This window comes from Mobula hypostoma, chromosome 5 (assembly GCF_963921235.1).
Source record: "Mobula hypostoma chromosome 5, sMobHyp1.1, whole genome shotgun sequence".
Lineage (NCBI taxonomy): Eukaryota > Metazoa > Chordata > Chondrichthyes > Myliobatiformes > Myliobatidae > Mobula > Mobula hypostoma.
The window spans coordinates 134,540,115-134,567,575 of record NC_086101.1 but is presented as its reverse complement, the minus strand read 5'-3'; the positions used below and the strand labels follow the sequence as shown (position 1 = coordinate 134,567,575).

The following is a 27,461-nucleotide window of genomic DNA, read 5'->3' as shown; positions in this document are numbered from 1 at the left end:
AGGGCAACCCTGAGAGATCCTAGTCTCGATTAGGGAAACACCAGGAGAGATCCTAGTCCAGATCAGGGAAGCACAAGGAGAGATCATGTTCTAGATCAGGGAACACCAGGTGAGATCCTAGTCTAGATCAGGTAAACACTGAGAGAGATCCTTGTCAAGATCAGGAAAGCACGAGGAGAGATCATAGCTTAAATTGGGTAAACACCAGGAGAGATCCTAGACAAGATTAGGGAAGCACAAGGAGAGATACTAGTCAAGATCAGGTAAACACCAGGAGAGATCCCAGTCTAGATCAGGGAAACACCAGGAGAGATCGCAATCTAGATCAGGGAGACACCAGGTGAGATTGCAATCTAGATCAGGTTAACACAAGGAGAGATCCTAGTCTAAATCAGGTTAACACCAGGAAAGATCCTAGACAAGATCAGGGAAACACCAGGAGAGATCCCAGTCTAGATCAGGTAAACACCAGGAGAGATCCTAGTCCAATATAGCTTCTTATATAAATGCTGCTGGCAACACTCTGTATAGAAATTACAGCACAGACATAGGGCACTTGGTAAAACAGCAGCAACGCTGAGTTTGTGCTCCACAAAAGATCCAGCTTCTTTCTCTGTAATTCCAATCTAATTCTCCCCTCTCAGAATCAGAATCAGATTTAGTATTACTGACATTTGTTGTGAAATTTGTTATTTTGTGGCTACAGTGCAGTGCAATACATAAAAACAAACTATAAATTACAATAAGTATACATAAATTAAGTTAAATAAATAGTGCAAATTGAGAGCAAAAATAGTGAGGTAGTGTTCGTGCATTCACTCTCAGCAATCTGATGGCCGAGGGGAAGAAGCTGTTCCTAAACCAGTAAATGTGTGGCTTCATGCTCCTGTACCTCCTCCCAAACTGTAGCCTCTAATTTTCCTTTAGTGCATCTGCGCTATTAGACACCACTACTCCTAACATTTAGTGAGTTCCACACAATACTGCAGAATACTTTGCGTTTATTACTAGCTACCTAACTTAGCACTGAACTCCATCTCAGGTGAAAACAACTTCTTTTCATGCATATAATCCCCTGCATTATTTCAAAGAGCTCCATCTCTTTCGTAGAGAATGCCAAGTCTAACTGTCAATGGCAGTGGGATTCAAAGCAAGACTACAAGCGTCTTAACATTCATTACGGTTATGAGAAACACAAGTGCTTACATTGGGCTCGTCCCGCCTCTCTCGCCGCTTAACCTTCTGTACTTCATAGTCTTCCAGTAATGTCTCCATCAGGCCTCTGGAACGAGACTGTCCTGAAGTTTGCTGATCCACAGGTGTGGGATCAGACCGTGGAGAGGGCACCGGGCGTTCTGTCACTGGTGACACTGGACTGGATTTTTCCATTTTCCCTGCACAGAAAAGGGAGGAATAGCAAGAGGGATTTTTCAACGAATTTATTAATATATTCTATGCAATGCCTGGGTAGAGGTCTTCTTAAAAAAAAAACAGGAGAAGGACATTGAAATCTGATAGCTATGAGCAGCACCAACTTTTAGAATTCTCTCCTAGCTACTTTGGTTACTATACTGATTGTCCTCAGATCAAAAGTTATTCAGGTATAAAAGAAGAAATTTCCAACACAACGTACATTGAAACAAAACGCACTCAAGGTGTAGATCCCCACCATCCAGGCCATGCCATTTTCTCACAGCTACCATCAAGCAGCAGGTACAGACACCTGAAATTCCTCACCCCAGGTTCAAGAACAGTCATTTCCATTCAACCATAAACCCAAGAGATTCTGCAGATGCTGGGAATATTGAGCAACACACACAAAATTGCTGGAGGAATTCAGCAAGTCAGGCAGCACCTATGGAGGGGAATAAACAGTTGATGTGTCGGGCCAAGACCCTGATGATGGTTATCCAATGTTATGTACCTGTGGGCCTGCTGCAAGGAGTTTTTCTTTTATATCACCTGTGCATACCTGTACTTGTGCATAGGACAATAAACTCAACTTTGACACTATTATCATACTTTGAATCTATTACTGCATTTTTCAAGTTGAATTTATTACCATGTGCAGAGGTACCATGGAAACCATGGATACCATGGAAAAACTTGGTTGTGAGAGCATCACAAGCACGTAGGTTCAGTTAACACCTGGAGCGTGAATTTATACAAGATTGCAAAACAAGATCCAAGTGCAAAAGGAAAATCAGAAACAAGTCAATAATAGTGCAAGAGGTGGTTTGTTTGCTGTACATGAGTAAATTCAGCATCGCCATGGTTTCCAGTGAGTATCATTGTGAGAGATGGAGACAATGTTCCATAACCCTAGTTCTGCTCTTCCCTCACACAGAGCAAACTTGCCTATTACAAGAAGGATAACAGAAATTACTTTCCAGAGCCAAGTTCATCTCTCACTTAGTTATGTTATAACAGCAGCTTTTTCTTAGACACAATTTGAATTATAGAGGAAAACAATATGCATTGCGGGTCAGTTACTATTGAAGTGTATTCATGGTTGAGAAGCAGGTTCTGTGTTGTGCATGTGTAATCCAATGTAAAAACAGCAAAGTGGAATGTATAATGTGATGAGGATTATCATGGTTCATAAGACTGTGGTGAATAATAATTCCTGCAGATTAAACTGAATGTTTCCTTTGGACCTGAAGGTACAATGGAGATTTATGACCATCATGCAACCTTTTATACCACTTTGTCTACAGTCTTCCAGTCAGCACCTCCGCATTCTTTCGCAGAGCCGTGCAAACTGCTCTTGGTGACCTTTTTGTATTAATACCCACAGTCTTATCAATCATGATAATCCTCATCACTTTCTCCACTATTGTGTTTTAACATTGGATTACACATATAATAGACACCATAGACACTGTCTGGTCCACCTGGCATTTATACTGGTCCAGGCCAACCTGTCCTACTTCTTTCAGATGAAATAGTGAAGTGGGACTCCTGCTCTCTGATAGATCCCACACCATTATATCAAATGCATCTTATTCCTCGATCATAATCCCTAAAAGCAGTAGGTGATTGGTCAATATCCCAGGGATGTTTGTATGTGTTGCTCTGTGCAAATCAGCAGCCTTGTTCCCACAAGGGTGGTGGCACTTCACTAACTGTAGAATGTGTTGTGATATCATAAGGTGAGAAAGGTGCTAGAGAAATGAAAGTTTTCCTTTCTGTCAACTAATCTGTCCTTGCCTGAAGCTTTTCCCCAGGTAACGTAATAACGATATTCACAGAAAATTTAAGAAGGATGCTCTTCTGATATTTCTGCTCAGTGTCAGTCACACTTGTCCTGCAGTTAATCTTTAATTCCAGGAGTGGAATGCACTGTGCTGTCTAAACTTTTTGCCGGCACTCTTCTGCGTAGTGAGGGCTACTAACTGAATCTAATCTACTGCGTACGTTTCACTGTATGTCGATGGTCTTGTCTGATGTTGAGACTAGTCAGACTAAGGAGAGCCTGTTCAGTAATTCACACTTTCCTTCATGGCAATATATTTTGTAGAAGGCACTGTCTTTATCAGAATCTCATCATAAATGAAAGCAAGTCTAGGGCCATAAAATCAATAAGACATGATATTCCCATTCCCCACCCCTCCAACCCTATGAGTATTCTGAAGGGATTACACCTTTTGCAATTCTCTAGTCCACACTTCTGTCTCCATCAATTGTTCTCCATCTTACGGCACTTTCCCACAACAGGAAAAGCCACACCTATCTCCTCAACTCTCCTTCCCATCATCCAGGAACCAAAACAGTCATTCCCTGTGAATCAGCAATTCCGTGTGCACGATGTGGCCTCACCTGCATTATTTATTGAGGGACAGCACAGAACAGGCCCTTCTGGCCCTTCAAGCCATGGCACCCCGCCATGAAACAATTTACAATCACAATTAACCTACCAACTGGCATGTCTTTGGACTGTTTGAGGAACTCGGAGGAAACTCATGAGGTCACGGGAAGGACAGCCTTATAGGCAGCGGCAGGATAGAGAAAGCAGAGGCAGCTTGGGTGACTACTTTGAGGAGCACCTGTGTTCAGTTGCCTGCATCCCACTCCCACTCTAACAGTCTGTGACCACTTGTACGATTACAATGAAGCCCCACACCTCATCTCCCACCGGGACACAATGCAGCTTCGAGAAGTAATATCGGTTTCACTAATTTAGGCAACGTAGTCCTCCTGTCAGTCTGTATCAGTACAGGCGATTACTGCCTGCCAATATTTTCCTTTCTCTACTTCTCATTTGGTGGTCATGTCCCACAGCCCTGTAACTAGCAACACATTCCACAGGCAAAAAAAGTCTAAGCTGATTATAGTGTTTCATCTAACTTTGACAATAACTTATTTGGTTTCACCTTATTCCCTTTGTTCTTCCCATCCCTCTTCTACCTTCTCTCCTACTGAAAACTGGTTTGTTTTCTCCCTTTCCCAGTTCTCTCTAACACTGTTTCCCTTTTCACAGATCTTGGCGAACTTGCTAAGCATTTCTAACATTTTCTATGTTTTAAATTCGAGACTTAGCGCTGATGAAGTAATGAAATGTATTTGGATTTCTCACTTAATAAAACATTTATGCTAATGTTCAACTCCAAGGATCTGGCCATTTCAGAAGGAATGATTGTCAGGAAGTTTCATTACAATTCCATAGTTCAGTGTAGAATTCAGTTGAATGCTCATTGATCGGATATATTCACTCTTTCTCTCTTCACACAGACGTCTGACCTCACAGGTAGCTCCATCACTTAGTGATACGCAGGAATGACTTCAGGACATTTCTTCCACTCCATGGCCCCAAATTTCACTACCTGCATACACTTGTCCTGTCCAATAACCCTCCGAGATACTTATGTTACTCCAATTCTGGGCTCTTACTGCAATCCACTGTTTACTCTACCGATCACTGGTAACTTGACTTAACTTATGAAATTCCTTCCATAAGCTCTTAGCATCTCCTTCCTCTTTGAGACTCTCATTTACAACAACCTATCTGACTTGCTCTCGAGATCTCTTTCTGTGGCTCAGCATCAAATTTCATTTTCTAGAAAGTATCGAGACATTTTGTTACCCTGTATAAATAATTGTTGTTTACAAATGACAACATTTTTGCACATTGAATATATAAGAATTAAGGGCAAAGGGATTAATGCAAATGAGTGGCTGATGATCAGCACAGAATCAATGGGTATAAAGGCCTGTGTGCTGTATCTCTCTAAGACTCAATTATTTAATATTTCAGTCCTGGAGTAGCAAAGGTTGGAGGCTGATTAGATGGTCAAGATCTCAAGGCTGTTACTTATAATCAGTAACTTTTCACTTCTGCCACTAGATGGTAGAAAAGAGTCAGGATTAACTCCACTGAGGTCTGGAGAATTGCAGTCTACGTCTTGCGATCTTCAGTCAACCAGTGCCACATACATTACAGTTTTATTGAATGTGAGCATCTAATCATCTAACGGGATTTTCATTTTTTTCTCACTTTGGGATTTCTTCGTTGCATTCTGTCTTAAATAGATCACAGTACCACAATATTAAACATGTAACCTGGCAGTTTGCTGCAAAATCCATGAAGGTCATAACTAGTCGTTAAAAAGGAAGGATTTTGATAGCACGTTTGCAGATTCACTCCATGTAGACAAAGTTGACGTTCGGCATTTGTTATACATTTCAGGAAAGTAAGTAGCACCATGTTAGGCAGGTGTCAGGCCTGGCTCCATCAGCAGTGCTCTCGGCTCCCACTCCGAAGGTCATAAATTCTAGCCGAGTCTGTAATTAAGTCTTTCACTTCTGCCAACAAAGGATCTCACATCAGGTGCAATCTAAAAGCCGGCAGGGCCATACAAGTGGAATTAAAAGCAACAAAAATCTGCTAGAGGAACTCCATGGGTCAAGCATGCAAGAAGAAAGGAATTGTCAGTTCCTTTACTCTTACTGATGCCGAGTTTTTCCTGCAGATTGTTGGTTGCTCCACATTCCAGCAGTCTGTTGGGCCTCCCTGATTCTCCCAGTTTCTTGTGGGTGAGTGGGGCGAGAATAAAACGTTCACTTTCTTCCCCAGCTGTATTGAGCTAAGTCCTCATGTAAAAACAAGGGAGAGATTTGGAATAATATGGAGTACCTTCCAAACCCAGCAAGTCCAAAGGTGCTTCACACTAAGTCACATCAGCTAGTTACGCACAGCAAGCTTCCATAAGGGTGATAGAAAAGGAAGATATCATCTGTTAATGATATTTGCTCAGAGACAGGTCTCAGGACAATGGTAAGAACTATCGCCATTCTTAGAAAATGCCCAATAAAGCCTAACCGAGAAGGTAAAGCCTCATCTAAAAGACAATGCCTGCTGGCTACCTCGGTAAGGCCCTGAAAGAGCAGCCTGTGCTTGATGTTCAACCTGTAACCCCCTGATTCCGAGGCAGGAGCACCAAAAGCAGGCCACAGATGACAGCATACCACAGATGCAACATAAGGCTGATATGTCCAACTCAACTTAGAGGAGAAAACCTCTGCAAAACCAGCCCTTTACTCATCAAATGTAGGTCCACACAGCCCAAACTGAGTTCTGCTTTTACCATTAGAGTATGCCGTTTGAGAATATTCCTCTTCTCATTTCCCTCTGCTCGAGTCCTCCTCCCAACAAAACTGAAGGGAGTGTGTCATTCTACAAGATTGTGACCTCCTGATATTTTATTTCCTGTGTGGGACAAGGGGGAGGGGGGAGAGGAACATTGACATTTTAACAGAGAAAGGACCCTTGCTCCTGGTGACCTCATCCTGGCACAGCACGCAGCACCGCCAGCAACAGGGCTGTGCAACTGCCAAGAAGCAGGAGGATAATGTCACAGCTAACACCCAGGCGCTGTGTGACAAAGACTAAGCCAGCCACCGAGAAGGCAGCCACACACTGTTCAAAACAAAACTGCAGCCAATTTGGACGTTGTACCTTCAGTGACCCTGCCTGTTCCGGACTTACAGAGGCTGAATCACACCAGAACAGTGCTCAGGCCAGTGGGTTTCAATGAGAAGGACGTAGTCTACATACCCTGCTGATCCCCTACATATCCAGCTGATGTAATATTTAGGGCACAGGGTCAAAAGTCCAGGGCAAAGAGGCAGAACCTTAAAACCCAGGAAGCTCTCTTTCACATGAAGATTAATGGGAGGTTCGAACTCCCTTCCCCGTGTATTTGGGTGGGAGACTCTCAAAGCTGCTAATCTCTAACACCCTATGCTATGGTGAACTGCTTCATGTAGAAAGAGGCCATTCAGTATACCAAGCCTGTGCTGGTTCAGTGGTGCCTGGACCCCCAGTGCTTTCTGTCTGCTGCCCCTGAGAGTTTCTTCTTTCTATTACCCATCTGACCCTCCTGCACATACCTTTTGGGGGAAACCGGATATTTGCACCTACACAGGCTGAGATGCCCAGGTGTAAAAGACCCTTACTCCTCTCCAGACCTTCAGCTCAGCCTATGAGCCTGGGCACTGACCCTGCCACTGGAGACCCTGCAGGACATGCTGGGTGTGGTTGGTGGCCCAGGGTTACCTCAGTGGACTCTGGCCAGTGTCCAACCCTGCCATCTTGGTCAGCACAACTCCTGGTTAATTTTGTCAAATCTCTTTTGGAAAGGGCCAGGCTGAGGAATGAGCCAGGGTTTAAGACGGACAATGCGGATGTGGACCAGCCGGGGGAGACCAACACTGGAGACCACATTACTAGATAGTAGCTAATATGTCCTCTGAGGAATTTAGGAGACTATTCTCTGGGTGTGGGGTGGTGAGAGAGTGGAGCCTAATGGCAGACACACAGCTAAAGCAAAGCTAGAGAAATGCAGGGGAAGGATCTCCAGTTGGGAGAAGGAAGGCATATTAGAGAATAAAGACTGATACAGTCCATTTTGGCTAAATGGCCTACCTCTGTTCTCTGAATATCCTGCACAGAGAGAAGCCACAAAACACATTTGCCTTTTTGGATAGTTTAACCACCCCATTAGCTCTGATGTTCACCGACTGAGCTGAAATGTGATCCCTCTGGCTTGGCTCATATTCCAAACTGATGAGCTTGGTTCACGCAATGAGAAGAGTTTGGGGTCTTACCGGGGGCCTTTGCTCTGGGGGGACACACCAGTGATGGTGACTGGGGCCCCGAGCTCCTGCGGGGACTCTGCACGGTCTTCAGGACCTCCCTCTGGCGGCGAAGCTCCTCCTCCCGATCCTGGGCTGCCCTGATCTCCTGCTCGATCATCGACAGGGTCTTCTGCCTGCGCGAGCGCAGCTTAAAGGGGCCGGACTGGGCGATGACCTCCGGCTCCTGTGAGTGGCTGACAAAGACATTGGTTCTGGAATAGTCTGTGGGCTCCAGGTAACTGGCAACGTCACTGAAGGGGCTGAACTCCGGCCTGTACAACGAGGGCTGTGAGCTGCCACCACTGTTGCCTGTGACGACCGCCATGGTATTGCTCGGTCTGGTCGTTGCCGTGGGAGATGGGAGGCAATGGTCCTTGTGGTGGTCTGGCTCTGCCTCTGCCTGATTCTTTGGAATGTGGAGTCTCTGGTCCTGCACTGGAGGTGGTGGTGACAGCTCAGTCTGTGGCCTAGGCAGAGCAACGTCGGCTGGCTCACTCCCCAAATCTGACTCAGGCCCACCTAGAACACCTTCACCTGTCCCAGTAGCTGTGTTGGTCTCCTGTGCCAGGGCGAGCTGGATGGCATTCTTCACCACTATCTCCGCCTGATATTGAAGCTGCTGCTCAGTGTCCAATGGCAGAGGGGATCGCTGCCTGTATAACTCTTCGTCACCGAGTGAGCCCAGGCCTCCTTCCCTCTTGTCAAGACCCTCCTCTCCATCCCTGTCGCTGGGCGTCAGAGCCTGGGGCGTCTGCGGTTGAGAGAATTCCTGAGACCCACCCAAAGAATAATCCAGGGACACATTTGTTGTCTCATTTGAAGCACCACTGTCACTCACATTGTCGATACTGAAATCATTGGACAGGGTTTCCATCACCGTCGTGTCTTGGGATCGAAGGGATAAGTCATCCAAACCGGAATCTACCTCTTCCACTGTGGTAGGGAGACTGACACATTTGAAACAATGGTCAGAGGTGTCACTGTCACCATCTTCGTTCAGCACTGTCAAAACAGCCCTGACCTTGGTAAACCCTTCGTCGTCTACGCTGGCCTTACTGACTAACTCTTCCTTCAGACTGCCGCTGGTCAGTTGGTCAGCAGTGGTGTGCAGAGGCAGCTCTGAGGACAGCCCCTCTGTCTGCTTTCTCTCACAGGGGGGTGAGGGTACCTCCCTGCCCTCGCCATCATCAGGCACGATGCTGACTTTGGACACCTTGACGATGGACACCTCACTGACACTCACCTGCATCGGCAGCCCCTGAGCCCCACTCGTCCCCGTCACTCCACCTGAAACGGTCGTCCTCTCCTTCTGGGGTGCCTCTGCCAGCTTCTGCGCCGGACGTGCAGAGACCCCTCTGGTGATCCCCATCTGCCTCTGTCCGTGATGCGCGGTGACCTCAGGCCCGCTCTCCATCTGTAGGAACTGTCTCCTGGCAGCAGAGAAGTCAATTTGTTCTGTGACGATGTCTTCCCTGTTGATGCTGACAGGCTCCGGTGGCACAAACACAGGGGCTTTTTGCTTCGGTGAAACTGGGGACAGGTTCCCTCCCTGCTTCCTCTGCTTGCGCTCGGCATACTTCTTGTGCGATTCCAGCTTATCTGGGTCCAGCTGCTGCTCGAGGGACTTCTCCTGGGGGGGCTTCCACTTCTCTGTGATGCTCGGGTTCTTCCTCACCACCTGGCTCCGGATGACCTCCAGCCGGGCCCGTTCCAGCTCCGCGATCTCGTCCGAGGCTCTGCTCTTCTTAATCTTATAGCTTTTGCTTTTCTCGTCCTCCACGAAGAGCTTGGAGGGCTTTTTGTCCTCATGGTAAGCCCGTAGCTCGAACCTGGCCTCCTTCTTCAGGGGGATGATGACCGGCTCGCCGTCCCTGGAAGGCTTTCTGGAATTTTCCGTCTGCTCTCTGCTCTGATTGGCAATGGGTGATGCTTCAGGGCAGCTCGGTGAAAGACCGTTCACCTTAACCTCACTCTCACCCTGCACCTGTTGCTCAGTGAGTGCTGGTTCCTTCCTGGTGAGGGGTGAATCTGAAGGGTCTGCTGCCATGGGATTGGGAGGAACTCGACTGTCCGCCATGACTGGGCACGGCTCGGGAGAAGGTGGTGCATTCGACCCATTCTCCATAACAGGGTCACAGCAGTTTGCTTCCAAGACCTCGTCGAGGTACCTGATCTCCTTCGCAACATCGCTGTCCAGTGATTCATGCCTACTCTGGATGCCATTGTGCTCTTTCTTGTCATGGCAAAGTAGTTCACTGTCCAGGGGGGTGGACTCCGATGTCACGACCTTGGGCACGGCTGTGTTCATGGTCTTGGGACCGCTCAGCTGGTTGTCCACCTCCATTCTGTCCTCCTGCCCAGACGTCTGATGGTTGGAGTTTAGGGAGTCAGAGCTTCTGCTGCTCTTGTCCTTCTTCAGTTTAGTGCCATCCTCCAGGAGCTTGGCAGCAGGTTTCTGTGCAAAATGAAGGAGAAACAAGCATTAAATTAGATACAGTGTCCACACAGAAAACTGCACACAGCACCTCTCATAGATACTATCTTCACTTTGACTCAGTCTGTAACAGCTCAGTGTACTGATTGTATAAGTTCATAGATGACATCACCATATCTCAAACGATAATGAGACGGAGTGAAGGAAGGAGACAGAGAGCCTAGAGATATGTCGTTAAGATAATAATGTCAGTGCGTGGCCAAGTGGTTAAGGCATCGCTCTAGTGATCTGAAAGTCGCTAGTTAGAGCCTCAGCTGAGGCAATGTGTTGTGTCCTTGAGTAAGGCACTTAACCACACATTGCTCTGCAACGACACTGGTGCCAAGCTGTATCGGCCCTAGTGCCCTTCCCTTGGACAACATCGGTGGCGTGGGGAGGGGAGATTTGCAGCATGGACAACTGCCAGTCTTCCATACAACCTTGCCCAGGCCTGTGCCCTGGAAACCTTCCAAGGCGCAAATCCATGGTCTCACGAGACTAACAGATGCTTATTTATTTATTTAATGTCAGCAAAAAAATGAGACCCCTGTATGTGCCAAGGTTCAGATGGTTGAGAACTTCAAGTTCCTATGTGTAACTACCACCCATAGCCCATCTTGATTCAACCATGTAGATGCTATTGCCAAAAAATACACCTGCACCTCTAGTTCCTCAGAAGGCTAAGAAAATTCAGCATGTCCCCTTTGACCCCCATCAATATTTTTATAGATGCACTGTTGAAAGCAACATTATACATCACATCTTGGTATGACAACTGTTCTGTCCAAGACTGCAAGATGTTGCCAAGATTGGTAGACACAGCTCAGTCCATCATGGAAATCAGCCTCCCCTCCATGGAGTCTATCTGCATGGAGTTCTCGCTGCCTCAGTAAAGCAGCTACCATAATCAAACAAGTCCTATCATGGGCATTTTCTCTTAGACTCCCTTCCAACAGGCAAGAGATAGAAAAACTTGCAAATACACACCACCGGACTCAAGGACAGCTTCTTTCCTGAGCGGATCTCTTGCATCTTATTGTCTACCTGCACTGCACTTTCTTGGTAACTGTAACACTCTATTCTGCATTCCGTTATTACTTTTCTCTTGTAGTATTTTACAAAACCAAATTTTTCCATGTACAATAAACTGATTCCAATTACTGTACATCTATGGGGCAATTTTACTACGCATTTCATTTGACTGGGACACAGATAAAATAAAACACTTTCAATATTAAAACTAAAATGCTGCAGGTGCTGGAAATCTGAAATAAACAGAAAATGTTGGAAATACTTAGGAGATCATGTTGCAAGTGCAAGATAAAGAAACTCTGGCACTGTGAGGCAGCTGCTCTAACAACTGTGCAAATTACCACGGCGCTGATTTTAAATGGATCTTTGTCCAGGTTGGTAAGCTTTGTTCGGGTTGTGAATGGGCATTTCAAATCTCTCCATCTCCATCTCCATGTTTCTCACTCAAGTCATGAACCATCCTGAAATATATTGCTTCTTCTACACCCTTTCCAAAGGTTCCACATCCTTCCTGTAATGGGGAAACCAGAACTACACACAATACCCCAAAAGCAGCCTAGACACTGTTTAATATTGATGCCACTTGACTTCCTGATTCATATACTCAATGCCACAACTAATGAAGGCAAGCATGCTTTCGTTACCACTCACACAGCCACTTTCAGGGAACTATGGACTTGAACCCAAGATCCCTCTGTACAACAATGCTATTAACAATCCTGCCATTAATTGCATATTAATTACATTTGACCTCCTAAAAACTCATAGTTGCTAGGATTAAACTCCATCTGCCATTCCTCTGCCCATATCTGTAACTGATCTATGTCTTGCTGTAACTTTTGACAGCCCTCTACACTGTCCACAACTCCACCAACATTTGAGTCATCTGCAAATGACTTCACCAAACTTTGTGTCATCATAAATGCTTTGCTATGCCAGATATATACAAGTTCTTGCTGTTATTCTTTGGTAATAGCAGGTTATTGTTATAACAGGACAAAATTATGTACCATCATTAAAATGAATTGCAAAGAATAACCAGGAAAATGCTGTGAGCTCCACAACATTTAGTGTGTTTAGTCCCGTCAGTCTTGGAGACAGGAGTACCAGAACTAGGGAAAGTTTGGTTATGACTGTTCTTTCAAATCTATTTGGAGATATCACAGGAGTGAAAATGCAAATCTAGAATGTAACTACTGACCCTCTATTTCCAGCTTCAGAGCTAAGGTATCCCACAAATTGGCCACAGCACTATTTCAAAGAAAGCATCTTTTTGTGTATTCGCTCTGGTGTTGTGTAGCGAAGACACAATGCACTGAATAGCCTCCTTCAATAACCATTGCCAAAAACAGAAAATCTGGTCATTAGCGTGCTTTGTTTGTGGGAGTCTGTTGAATACAAACTGATTATTGCATTAAAGTCATGACAACAGTGAACACACTTCAAAAACAGGTCACTGCCGTAAAGTGCTTGGATTGCCCTGCACTAACGAAGGGCTCCATGAATGTCAAGTCTCTCACAACTGTCCTCCACCAGGAATTATGAGGGACTGAGATAAATCATTCAGAAGAAAAAAACACAATGGGCTGGAAATTTGGCTTTGATCACCGGAACTTCCCTTCTAATCCCTACTCAATATTTGTTGAATCCTATGCAACCAAATGTCTGGGGATTTGTATGCTCAGCACATACAGAGGGAAAGGAAATCTGCATGTCATCAGTTCTGGGTTTGTTTCATTGAAGGTTAATGGGAAAGATAGAGGATCCTCAAATCACCCGAGAAGAGATTCCTCTGATTAGTATTGAATTGAATTGACTTTATTTCTTACATCCGTAACATACATGAGGAGTAAAAATCTTTATGTTATGTCTCCAACTAAATGTGCCATGTGCAATCATAGTAATCTACAATAAATAGAACTGTCAATGTAATATAGAGTACACTCAAATCAGCGTGAGTTCATCAGTCTGATGGCCTGGTGGAAGAAGCTGTCCCGGAGCCTGTTGGTCCTAGCTTTTAAGCTGTGGTACCGCTTCCCGGATGGTAGCAGCTGGAATATGATTTTTGGGTTTAGGTCATTTACATTTAGCAAATGGCTTTGGCTACCAGTCTTCTGTTCCTTGAAAATGTATTGTGGATTTAACTTGGAACAATGCATTCCTAGAAGCTGTGAATCCCAGTCCAGAAACATAGAAACATAGAAAATAGGTGCAGGAGTAGGCCATTTGGCCCTTCGAGCCTGCACCGCCATTTATTATGATCATGGCTGATCATCCAACTCAGAACCCTGCACCAGCCTTCCCTCCATACCCCCTGAGCCCCATAGCCACAAGGACCATATCTAACTCCCTCTTAAATATAGCCAATGAACTGGCCTCAACTGTTTCCTGTGGCAGAGAATTCCACAGATTCACCACTCTCTATGTGAAGAATTTTTTCCTAATCTCAGTCCTAAAAGGCTTCCCCCTTATCCTCAAACTGTGACCCCTCGTTCTGGACTTCCCCAACATCGGGAACAATCTTCCTGCATCTAGCCTGCCCAATCCCTTTAGGATTTTATACGTTTCAATCAGATCCCCCCTCAATCTTCTAAATTCCAACGAGTACAAGCCTAGTTCATCCAGTCTTTCTTCATATGAAAGTCCTGCCATCCCAGGAATCAATCTGGTGAACCTTCTTTGTACTCCCTCTATGGCAAGGATGTCTTTCCTCAGATTAGGGGACCAAAACTGCACACAATACTCCAGGTGTGGTCTCACCAAGGCCTTGTACAACTGCAGTAGTACCTCCCTGCTCCTGTACTCGAATCCTCTCGCTATAAATGCCAGCATACCATTCGCCTTTTTCACCGCCTGCTGTACCCGCATGCCCACTTTCAATGACTGGTGTATAATGACACCCAGGTCTCGTTGCACCTCCCCTTTTCCTAATCGGCCACCATTCAGATAATAATCTGTTTTCCTATTTTTGCCACCAAAGTGGATAACTTCACATTTATCCACATTAAATTGCATCTGCCATGAATTTGCCCACTCACCCAACCTATCCAAGTCACCCTGCATCCTCTTAGCATCCTCCTCACAGCTAACACTGCCGCCCAGCTTCGTGTCATCCGCAAACTTGGAGATGCTGCATTTAATTCCCTCATCCAAGTCATTAATATATATTGTAAACAACTGGGGTCCCAGCACTGAGCCTTGCGGTACTCCACTAGTCACTGCCTGCCATTCAGAAGCTGCTGGTGTCTGTGGGATGGATGTGAATCAGAAGGTGTGAAGTTTCTATGTAGCTTCAAAAGAAAGCATTGTCTATACTTCGTAAATATGAATTGTCCTCTGTGTTTAGCAAATAAATATCAAGCCCCACGTTGGGCCAGCAGACCTTTCCACCGAAAGCGTCTCTGTATGATGCCTGCTGTACCTTGTTTTGTCGAATAAAGAAGCTGCTTTGTATCTACCAGTAACTGTCTCCGATGACTTCATTCACGCAACAGTTGGGTCCCCAATGATCCTACAGGCCCTTTTTACACACCTGTCCTTGTAAATGTCCAGAGTCATGGGAATCTCACAACTACAGATGCGCTGGGCTGTCCACACCACTCTCTGCAGAATCCTGCGATTAAGGGAGGTACAGTTCCCATACCAGGCAGTGATGCAGTCAATCAGGATGCTCTCAGTTGTGCCCCTCTAGGAAGTTCTTGGGATTTGGGGGCCCATACCAAACTTCCTCAACCGATTGAGGTGAAAGAGGTGAAACCATTACAGTACAAAATTTAATATAAATTTAGAGGTTGCATTACACGGAGCGATAGAATTCAGCCTTCTTCTCAATTTGTTTCACTATATTATTTAGACTCATCTGGATGTGATTCTGACCATTGTCCTAACAGGGTTTTATATGACTGGGTCTTAATCAGTGAGGGACTCACAATGGCCTTGCATCTCTTCTGAGAATAGAAGGTACTTTCTAATTTTAAACAATGAAGAGATTTGAAAGTATAGACAGAGAGAAGCTATTTTTTTTCTGTTTGGGGAGCCAGGTCCTATATAAAAAACTATTAGAAGTTAATGTGAGATGTGAAGAAGAGGTACAATAGCCAATGGAAACTCGCAACTTCTCGTCTTAAAAGACTACCGAGACTAGGGATGAAGAGGAATTTACAGATGACTTTTGTTAGAACAGAATATTAGAGATTGTGGAACCAAGGTTTAGGTAGGTGATATCTGAACTAAGATGCAGGTTAGGTTGTACATCTATATTCATGTCATTCTACAGAAATGCAGTAGACAGCATCCTAACAAGCTGCTTCACTGCTTGGTACGGAAACTGCACTGAGGCAGACCGTAAGGCTCTACCCTAATGTCCAATGAATCACTGGCACCAGCCAACCTGCCATCAACAACATACATACAGAAAGGTGGCAGAAACGGGGCTGTATCATCATGAAGGATCCCACAAGACCTGCTCATGGTCTGTTTGTCCCACTTCCATCGAGGAGGGGGAATACTCTACTCTCAATCTCAGCATGAACAGCAAATTGTTGAAGCATCTTTGAAAGCCCAGCATGTATTTAGTTCTACACGTCTGCTATGAAGGTCTAAGTGTACAGTATTTGCTACTAATTAATATAATCCATGTTTTTGTTAGGATGCAGATACAATGGCCAGTAACCCAGGACAAGGCCGACCTTATTAGGAATACAATCACCTGTATATTATACATCACTGACAGCAGGGCTTGTGTATTAATCTAGGCTTAGCCTTGGAACCTTGTGGTAGACTGCAAGGAGCCGCCTTCTTGCTGATGGAATGTAGCCAAACTTATTTTGTTCAGTGGAATGTTAGAGTAAAATTATATAGAAGGTGACCATTCATCCCACTCTCACTGTGCTAGCTCTGTGTAAGAATTATTCATTTAGCCACATGCCACAGCACTGACCCCAAATATTTGCAAGTATTTCCCATTTTAAGCATAGATTCAAGTGTCAGCTGTGGCTTAATTAGCAGAACAATTACCTGTGAAGCAGGAGGTTCAAGGTTCAAGTTCAACTCCACAACCTCAAAACCAAGAAGCTAGAACAGTATTCCAAGCAGCGCAGCATTTTGGAGATGCTGCTTCTTGGGTCAAATGTCAAATTTGAGCTGTCCCAGGTGAAAGACCCCATGGCACCGTCTTTGTAAATAGGCAGGGGCTGCTCCCCAGGGGTCTGTGCAATATTTATCCCTCTGTCAATATTACCAAGACCAATGAATTGGTTGTTGTCACACAGAGGTTTGTTACACCTTGATGTTACATAGAACAGTCCAGGCCCTTTGGCTGATGATGATTTGTCGATCTTTTAACCTACTCTAAGATCAATCTAATCCTTCCCTCCCACACAGCTCTCTATTTTTCCTATCATCCATGTGCCTATCTTAGAGTCTCTTAAGTGGCCTTAATGGGTTTTTCAAATCACAAGTTAGCTGCTGCATTCCCTGAACCAGTAACCACAAAGACTCTTCATTGGTGGTGGAGTACATTTGGATGTCTACAGATATGCTCGAGCAACAGGTTTGGGTCTTAATTTTCTATCCAAATCTGTCCTGTGCTTTGACAGGAAGAGTTTCTGCCTGCAGAGGAGTGTAATTCCGCTCTTCATGAAAGATTGAATACATTTATTCTCACTTGATGAAATGACAGACTAGCCACTTCTGATGCTTCACGCTGTTTTATCTTTTATTTTTACTTGTTGATCTACCCGCAGCTGGAGTTCATTGTGAACTATGCCACAACCAATGGTACAACTGCATCTGCCAGCATTATTTCTTAAATACTTATGGATTTGAGAAATTGTCATTGTTAATTTCAAACAAAACCAAAAGGGCCACATGATACAACGAAAGTCTCCATGGGTCTGCTATTAGCTACACTATCCCAAACAGCCAGTTACAACATGCATCTGTTCATTTCTTTTGACATTCTTGCCGGACAAAGTGCATTTTGCTCCCAAATTCCAACTCGGTTATGGGTTGGCAGATCAGCAGATTAAGCATTCCCAATGATGAATAATCTGGTCTGGCAGCTGCAGGCAGGATGCCCGTGGCAAGTCAGAAGGTTGTGGGTTCTGGCCCCACTCCAGAGACACCAGCACAGTCATCTATGCTGCCTGTGTAACCCTGAGGTGTGTCACACTGTTGGAAGTGCTACAGTTTGGATGAGTTGTTGAAGCTTTTATTGCATGGATATAAGAGAGTTCATGGGACTATTTGGAACAACTAGCAGCTAGTTGAGTGGTGCTGCACCAACAACCTTGTACTCAGCATCGGTAAGACCAAAGAACTGGACTGCAGAAAGGGTAAGATGAGGGAGCACACACCAGTCCTCAGAGGGATCAGAGGTAGAATGAGTGAGAAATTTCAAATTCCTGGGTGGTCAACATTTCAAAGGATCTATCCTGGGCCAATGCCAGGCATCCTACCTCTCCCGGAAGTTCTGGGAGTCTCCCGCATATGAATAGTGGCTCCCTGATGCACGCAAATTATATACAATATCACGGAAATCAATTTTTTTGAGAGTGAGCGAGAAAAAGCAAGAGAGAGCGAGAGCGCGAGAGAAAGCAAGCGAGAGTGCGAGAGAGCGCACGAGAGAAAGAGAGAGCGCGAGAGACAGAGCAAGCGAGAGCCCGAGCGAGAGAGAGAGCGACAGCGTGGCATGGCAGAGTGTTCCGAAAAAATATAAAACACACGTCACCCCAGACTACACTAAAGTGTACCCCTGCCTAATAGGGGTCGAAATAATGACAGTGTTGCTTGCTGCACTGTTTGCAACAGTGACTTTTCTATTGTCCATGGTGGGTTAAGACTGTAAAAGACATGTTGAGGTGAGTTTAACAGGTGTCATTCGTTCATTAGCATAGCTAACGTTATTTAAACTAGCTGGCTGGCTGCTAAGGAGCTGCTCTAATGCAAACTTCCCACCTCTCCCGGAAGTCTCCGCAAATTGATGGTGCTACCTCCCTGATACGAGTTTTTGCAGGGTGAGATGTCTGCCAAAGACACTCGCAAATTTCTACAGATGTACCATGGAGAGCATTCTAACTGGCTGCATCACCGCCTGGTATCGGGGAGGGGGGCACTGCGCAGGATCAAAATAAGCTGTAGAAAGTTGTAAACTCAGTCAGCTCCATCATGGGCACCAGCCTTCCCATCCCCCGGGACATGCCTTCTTCACATTGCTACCATCAGGGAGGAGATACAGCAGCCTGAAGGCACACGATCAGCAATTCAGGAACAGCTTCTTACTATACATACACTATATATATTTCTTACTGTAATTCACAGTTTTATTATTATGTATTGCATTGTACTGCTGCCACATAACAACAAATTACATGACAAATGCTGGTAATGTTAAAGCTGATTCTGATTCTGCTAGTCACTATAGATCTGTTCATAATCACATTGTTGTTTGTAGGGATTTGATGCTCTTTTCAAATATTGCCACAGTGGCTGTACTAATAGAGTGCTACATTAACCACAACTCTTTGGGATGACAACCCAACGTCATGAAAAGTGATTTATACATGCAATTCTTTCTTACATTGCTGTTTGCTGGGACCTTGCTTTATGCAAATTGACTCCCTGGTCCCTTACAAAAAAAAGCATCAATAATTCAAACTTAAATAAGTTTATTACTGTCACGTGTACTGAGGTACAATGAAAACGTTGTCTTTCACATGTTCACACAGATCAAATCATTACAACATTACATTAAGGTAGTACAAGGTAAAACAACAATTTTGCAGAATAAGGTATTAAAGAGAAAGTGGGGTGCAGGTAAACAGTAGGGTGCAAGGTCACATTGAGGTACATTGTGAAGTTAAAATTCTATCTTCTTTCACTAGGGAAGCATTCTGTTGTCTTACAACAGCAGGAGCGATGTCCTTGGGTCTTTTGTAGCTTTTGTCTGATGCGAGTAGGGAGAAGAAAGCATATTTGGGGTGAGTGGGATTTTGATAATGATAATACTTCACCAAGGCAGCAAGAAGTACAAGAGAGTCTATGGAGGTGAAGCTGGTTTCTTTGATAAACTGAGCTGTGTCCACAACTTTTTGCAGTTTCTTGCGCTCATGAGCAGAGCAGATGCCATACTAAGCAGCAATGCATCCAAATAGGATGCTTTGTAAGGTGCACTAATAAAAATTAGTGAGGGTCAAAGGTGGCATGCCAAATTTCTTTAGTCTCCTGAGGAAGTAGAGGCAGTGGTGAGCTTTCTTGGCGATGAAAAGAGCATCTCATTGGTTATAACACAGCATTGCATGTCCTGAGGCTGTGAATTTTTCATTTTGCTTCTTAGAGTATTTATTATTTGCCCCTTATTACAGTGTAATGGCAATAGAGGTGTTCAGAAATGTAGTCAATGACAGTGTCTGACCAAATAATGCTCAGTAGAGTTTTAAAGCTACTCCATTGATAGAGATGAAAGCTGCCCCACGTTGGGTTTGACTAATTTGTGCATGTCACAGAAAACTTTGGAGCAACTGAACAAAAAGAGCATAGGAGGCTAGAAGGAAGAGAAGGAAAAAAACCTCCAGGGTGAATATTGTCACGTCTCTCTGAAGATCCAAGTGACATTGATAGAATTCTCTGTGTTGTTTGTTGGAAGTCTGGAATGGGGCTGTCAGTCCTTCCAAGATCTGCAAGCACCAGAAATCTCCAAACCTTGTTGAGAGGAAGAATTTAGTAGAGGAAAGAATTCCAATGATAATTCCAGTACTCATTGGAATACTGGTGGGTCTGATGTAAGTGAAGTGAGCAATAGCTGAGGTTATGCTGTGCAAGCAAGCTAGCTGGAGTGTTTGCTGACATCCACAATTGCTCCGTGCTTCAGTCTAGGATCCCCTCGTGTTTTAAGAAGGCAATGATAATCCCAGTGCCGAAGAAGAGCAAGGTGGCATGCCTGAATGACTATCGACCTGTGGCTCTGACATCAATTGCTATGAAGTGCTTCGAGAGATTGGTTATGGCACACATCAACTACAGCCTACCGGTCAACCTCGACGCTTTGCAATTCACCTACCGGAGCAACAGGTCAACGGCAGATGCCATCTCTCTGGCCCTACATTCCTCCTTAGAACACCTGGAGAATAAAGGCGCATATGTAAGGCTCCTTTTCATTGACTACAGCTCTGCCTTTAATACCATCATTCCAAATAAACTGATTCCTAAGCTCCGGAACCTGGGCCTTAGCATTCAGATCTGCAGCTGAATCTTCAACTTCCTCACAGACAGGACCCAGGCTGTAAAAATAAGGGACATGCTCTCCTCTACAATCACTCTGAGCACCGGTGCCCCACAAGGCTGTGTACTCAGACCCCTGCTGTACTCACTGTACACTCGTGATTATGTAGCCAAGTTTCCATCGAACTCAATATATAAGTTTGCTGATGACACCAAAATTGTAGGCCATATCTCGGGTAATGATGAGTTTGAGTACAGAGAGGAAATTAAGAACCTGGTGGCATGGTGCGAAGACAATAACCTATCCCTCAACGTCAGCAAGATGAAGGAATTGGCTACTTCAGAAGGAGTAGCGGACCGCACGACCCCATCTACATTGGTGGTGCGCAGGTGGAACAGGTCAAGAGCTTTAAGTTCCTCGGGGTCAATATCACAAATGACCTGACTTGGTCCAACCAAGCAAAGTCCACTGCCAAGAAGGCCCACCAGAGCCTTTACTTCCTGAGAAAGTTAAAGAAATTTGGCCTTTCCCCTAAAACCCTCACTTATTTTTATAGATGCACTGTAGAAAGCATTCTTCTAGGGTGCATCACAACCTGGTATGGATGTTGTCCTGTCCAAGACCGGAAGAAGCTGCAGAAGATCGTGAACACAGCCCAGCACATCACACAAACCAATCTTCCGTCCTTGGACTCACTTTACAACGCATGCTGTTGGAGCAGTGCAGACCGGATAATCAAGGACATGACCCACCCAGCCAACACCACTTTTCGCCCCTCTTCCCTCTGGGAGAAGGCTCAGGAGCTTGCTGAATGGATCCTGACCTGGATCTGGGCCGTACCCTCCAAATATCCGGACCTGCCTCTCGGTTTTTTTTTGCACTACCTTACTTTCCCTTTTCTATTTTCTATTTATGATTTATAATTTAAATTTTTATTAATTTTACTATTGATTTGTACTCCAGGGAGCGCGAAGCGCAGAATCAAATATCACTGTGATGATTGTACACTCTAGTATCAATTGTTTGGCGACAATAAAGTTATAATAAAGTATGTGATTGATGGCCAAGAAACTTCCAATTGGGAAAGAAAGATGCGCTGCCCAGATACCAGGGTATGTAGTCTTTCATAAGGTTTGGCATACACAGCGAACAACAGTTCGAAATGGGGTGGGGATGTAAGGTCAGCTGATGTAATCTGCAAGAAGAGGTTCAAACCACAGGGGGCAATGTTGGTCTGGAGCCAGCAGAAAAATAGTTTAAATGATTAAATATTGTGAATGTTATACCTTTGAACAATCTTTATGCTATTAACTATACCCAGTAGACTGAAGGGACTTTCGAGAATCCCTGAAGTGTTTTAGGTCTTTCTGACTTATGTTTTGTGGAAAATGAAAATTAAAAAATACAGTTTGTTTCAAAATCGTTACAAACAAAAAGAATGCTGTTCCTGCAGTTTCTCTTCGTTCTATTCCTGTTTTGGTTCAAGTGATCTTCCTCCCTAATATGTTAGTGAGACTAGGAATTGATGTTTGTACATGGCCTGGTGTGTAATGAAGGAGTATGGTCATAGTTAATGAAAGATGTTTTTAACTGCAGGGTCTGGTAAATTGGCTGTGAATATCAGGCTTTGATCTATTGAGGCCATGCTGTAAATTTGACTATTACATGCTCCAGTACACTTCATGTATCAAAGGCAAAATGTGCCTCAGTAGGGCATTATATAATAAATGCACACAGAAAAGTGTGAAGCTTTCTCTATGCATTGCACAACACTTGTCAGCGAACCTCTTAAATCAACGTTATGAGCTCTTATATTTCATATACTAACTCCTGATTATCCTATGTCATCCACAAATCAGCATTTGAAAAAAAATAGGCAGGACAGCAGCAATGACAGGAAATCTTGCGCAATCTCTGCCTTAAACTCCATTACTGTTGAAGGTCATCAGGTCTTTCTCCTGAAAAGTCCATGAAATCAGTGTCTTTCTGGCTGGTTCCGAAGGGTTTGCATGAAGAACTCGTGGAATATTTATTTATTTAGAGGTAAAGCACAGAACAGGTCCTCTAGCCCTTCGAATTGCATGCACAGCAACTCCAACAACCACTGATGTAACCCTAACCTAATCATGGACAATTAACCTACTAACCAGAAACAAGAAAAAAATCTGTGGATGCTGGAAATCTGATCAACACACCCAAAATGCTGGGGGAACTCAGCAGGCCAGGCATTGTCTATGGAAAAAAGTACAGTTGACGCTTTGGGCTGAAACCCTTTGGCAGGACTGGAAAACGAATCTGGAAACTGTGCGACAAAGACACGTTCCCAGAAAGGATACATGGCTGTAGGAGCGGGTCTGGGTAAGCACACGGTCAAAGAGTTGGAGAACAGCGGGGAGCAGTGAGAGAGAGTTTCACTGAACTCCCATCAAAGGGAAGATTTAAACTTCTTCAGGGCAGGCATTGCTGGAAGAGACTTCACAGAGTAGTAATCAAATCCCAGTCCTGCCACAGGGTCTCGGCCCGAAACGTCGACTGTACTTTTTTTTCTCATAAATGCTGCCTGGCCTGCTGAGTTCCTCCAGCATTTTATGTGTGTTGCTCGAACCTACTAACCAGTATGTCTTTGGACTGTGGGATGGTACAAATATTGACAGATATCAGTCTCAAGTCAGCCTTATTCCTTAATTCAAATGCCATCATGCCTAAAGTTACTATACACGTGGAGATAGGATCACAAGATTTAAAGCCATTGAAGCACCTTCAATAACTCCAAAAGACTGAGGTTTGGTAAAATACTGGAAGGCTTTTATTCGCTGTACAATACGACCTCCACGGTGAGTGTCTGTCCCTGGACTGAGGGGGAGGGGCAAGGTGAAACACCTTTATACAGGACAGTGTGGGAGGGGCCACCGGGGCAGTCAGCAGAGGGGCGTATCCAGACAGTTAACCCAGTTACAACATATATATATGGTTTACCACAGCCATCTCAACTCCACACTCCACTGGTCACTTCAACAGCGCGGCCTCTCTTCCACTGACTTCGTTTTCACTTCCTGGTGCTCAGGAAAGCAGCCAACGTAATCAAGCACATTTCCCACCCTGTGCATTGTCTCTTCTCCCTCTCTCGTTGGGTAGAAGATTAAAAAATACTTTAAAAAATGTCAAGGACAAGGACTGTTATTAGACTCTTAATAGGCCTCTCATACACTAAAACATGAACTCCTGATGTACCATTCTACCTCGTCGTGGTGTTTACACTTTGTTTACCTGCACTGCAATTTTTCTGTAACTGTAACATTACATTCTGCATTTTGTTTTCCTCTTTACTACCTCCATGTACTTGCAAATGAAATGATTGGTCTTGAAGGCATGTAAACAAAGGCTTGCCAGTATATGTGACAATTTAAAACAATTCCAAATCACTCAACATGCCTACACTGCCTTCTCGGCCTATCAGACAGGCATCAAGCAGCCTGTTGTTAGCTAATCAAGGTGACTTCCATCTCTCAACCATAGTCATAGTCATACTTTATTGATCCCGGGGGAAATTGGTTTTCGTTACAGTTGCACCATAGATAATTAAATAGTAATATGTAAGTTATGCCAGGAAATAAGTCCAGGACCAGCCTATTGGCTCAGGGTGTCTGACCCTCCAAGGGAGGAGTTGTAAAGTTTGATGGCCACAGGCAGGAATGACTTCCTATGACGCTCTGTGTTGCATCTCGGTGGAATGAGTCAATGGCTGAATGTACTCCTGTGCCCAACCAGTCCATTATGTAGTGGATGGGAGACATTGACCAAGATGGCATGCAACTTGGACAGCATCCTCTTTTCAGACACCACTGTGAGAGAGTCCAGTTCCATCCCCACAACATCACTGGCCTTACGAATGAGTTTGTTGATTCTGTTGGTGTCTGCTACCCTCAGCCTGCTGCCCCAGCACACAACAGCAAACATGATCGCACTGGCCACTACAGACTCATAGAATATCCTCAGCATCGTCCAACAGATGTTAAAGGACCTCAGTCTCCTCAGGAAATAGAGCCTTTCCTCTACTTTTTATAACTAAATAACAAGGGGGAGGACCATATCTTTGATTGCTGGCTGACGTGGTTGCCAGTTGTACACCCAAAACAACTGATTCCATTAGATTCAATATAAGCAAATGTGCAGAGAGGACGCCCAGCAGTGGGCACCTCTGGAGATCCCTGTATGGCTGGCAGCCCCAGTACAGACCATTAGCCTTGCCTCAAATTGTCTTTATTTTGCCGCAGATTAGTGAAAGCATTCATGTTTAGAAAGTTACACAAAGTGGAATGCAACAAATTATATATGTTTGGCAACATTCCCTGTAAACTGTGGGACACTTTAATAAAATATTATGTAAAAAGAAAATTCCATCTGCATGACAAAAGGCTATGTGCATGGGAGCATCTCAATTACTGTGTGGCTACACACCTGCATCGCTTAGAGGGAACAGTAATGATTGGTAATTTCAGCCTGTTGGTGTTTCTTATGTAAGTTTGGGTAGGAACCCAAAGATCTAACTTTGGTGAAGTTATTGACAACAGGGAAGCATGTGAGGAAAACATTAAAACTAAACCATTTAACTCCACTTTTTTAAAAATCATATAATTTAGCAGCACTGAGCATGGAGTAACATACTTCATATTGGGATTCTGTCATTACTGATATGTTTGCAGGGTCTGCATTTGGTAGGCATGTTTATCACTTTTCCACAACCAGTGCTGGAGACCTAGCCATCTGAAAAGATTGCACTGACAGCTTCCAGAACATCAAGGACTGTTGAATTCTGACGTCGAAGGGGTCAGTGCCAAACTCTTTGAAGAGTTTGCAGTGAGCAATGTCAAGTTCCTGGGTGTCAACATCTGAGGATCTCTCCTGGGCCCAACATATCGATACAGCTGCAAAGGAGGCACAGCAGCAGCTTTATTTCATTAGGAGTTTGAGGAGATTTGGTATGTTTCCAAAGACACTTGCAAATTTCTGCAGGTGTACCTTGGAGAGCATTCTAACTGGCTGTACCACCATCTGGTATGGAGGGGCTAGCACAAAGGATCGAAAGAAGCTGCAGAAGGTTGTGAACTCAGTCAGGCCCATCGTAGGCACCAATCTTCGAAGCATCCAGGACATTGAGGTGCGATGCCTCAAGAAGTTAGCATCCATCATCACCCAGAATCCCCATCACCCAGGACATGCCCTCTTCTCACTGCACCATCAGGGAGGTGGTACTGGAGCCTGAAGGCACACACTCAATGATTCAGGAACGATTTTTTCCCCTCTGCCACCTGATTTCTGAATGGATTTTCACTTATATACAGTACACCTGTGTTGAACTCAGGATATACCAAAGACTTCACCGCCTTTTAAGTACATTTGAGTGTAAGCCAGTTAGCACACGTCACATTCCAGCCATCTATAATGTGCCTGTTGCTCTGCTTTAGTTGTTGGCTGAGGGATAAGTGCTGGTCCCAGGATTTCAAAGATAGTTCCTTTGCTATTTGTCAAAATTTAACATATTCAGTAATCGCCTCAGAGAGCAGATGGAACCTCAGTTCAATATCTCATCTGGGTGTTGTCACTTCTGACAGATGAGCACTTGCTGAGCATTGCGTGCCAACTAAGACTTTTGTCGTCAAGTTTTGTAAGAGCAGGTAGAAAGAGAAAGTGCTGCTATTGTCTCTGCTTGCTTAAGCTCCCCGGATATTTGTTTCTCCATCACTGATCATCATCATCATCAGGTGCCGTGCCCAGTTTGAGCTTTGACTGCCATGGCCCACACACTCCTGTTTCGGGTCAAGTGGATCAATTCATTGGTATTCATTTCCAGTTTACTGGCTGCTGTCTCCATCATCATTTGTCTTTGCCTTCCTCTTGCTTTCTTCCCTTCAATTTTCCCCATAATTACCATGCATTCTAACTCCTCTTTCCTAATCATATGCCCAATGAAGTTACACTGCCTTTTCATGATCTCATACATCACTGATAGGTCTCCGATATCCATGGCTTTAAGCCCTAACCGCTCCTCTTCATCTCTTTATACACACAAGAGATTCTGCAGATGCTGGAAATCCAAAGCAACACACACACAAAGTGTTAGAGGAACTCAGTAGGTCAGGCAGCACCAATGGAGAGGAATAAACAGTTGACGTTTCCAGCCGAAATGTCAACTGTTTACTCACTTCCATAGATGTTGCCTGATCTGCTGAGTTCCTGCAGCATTTTGTATGAGTTATTTTCCATCTCTTCGCCTCTTTCCTCCTCCTTTAAGTCTGTTATTTTGACCAAGTCTTTCAAATACAAAGTCATACAGTAAATCAACAGGCCCTTTGCCTATTTATATGAATACCATTTCCATTCACTTGTTCCATAGCCTTCCGTGCTCTGGTGATTCAAGTACTCGACTACACACGTACATCTTAACAGTTGTTAGAGTAACTGCTTCCATCAATCACTTAAGCAGTGTGTCCCAGATTCCGACCACCTTGGACATGATAAAATTCTTCTCTAGACTGCCAAACCTCCACCCTATATATGACATTTACCAGGGGAATTATATACAAAGGTTCTGAAGCATTG

The 27,461-nt window shown here is 44.5% G+C and overlaps 1 protein-coding gene across 3 annotated transcripts in view; it reads right to left on the bottom strand.

The window, feature by feature from the left end:
• si:ch211-12e13.12 (PALM2-AKAP2 fusion protein) overlaps positions 1–27,461 on the bottom strand; it is a 392,124-nt gene that overhangs the window by 18,532 nt on the left and 346,131 nt on the right. For all 3 annotated transcript variants that reach the window (XM_063048937.1, XM_063048940.1, XM_063048938.1), the window contains 2 exons: positions 8,107–10,591; positions 1,207–1,394 (listed from right to left, as the gene is read on the bottom strand). In XM_063048937.1, coding sequence (XP_062905007.1) covers positions 1,207–1,394; positions 8,107–10,591 — 2,673 coding nt within the window. The remainder of the gene's footprint in view (positions 1–1,206; positions 1,395–8,106; positions 10,592–27,461) is intronic.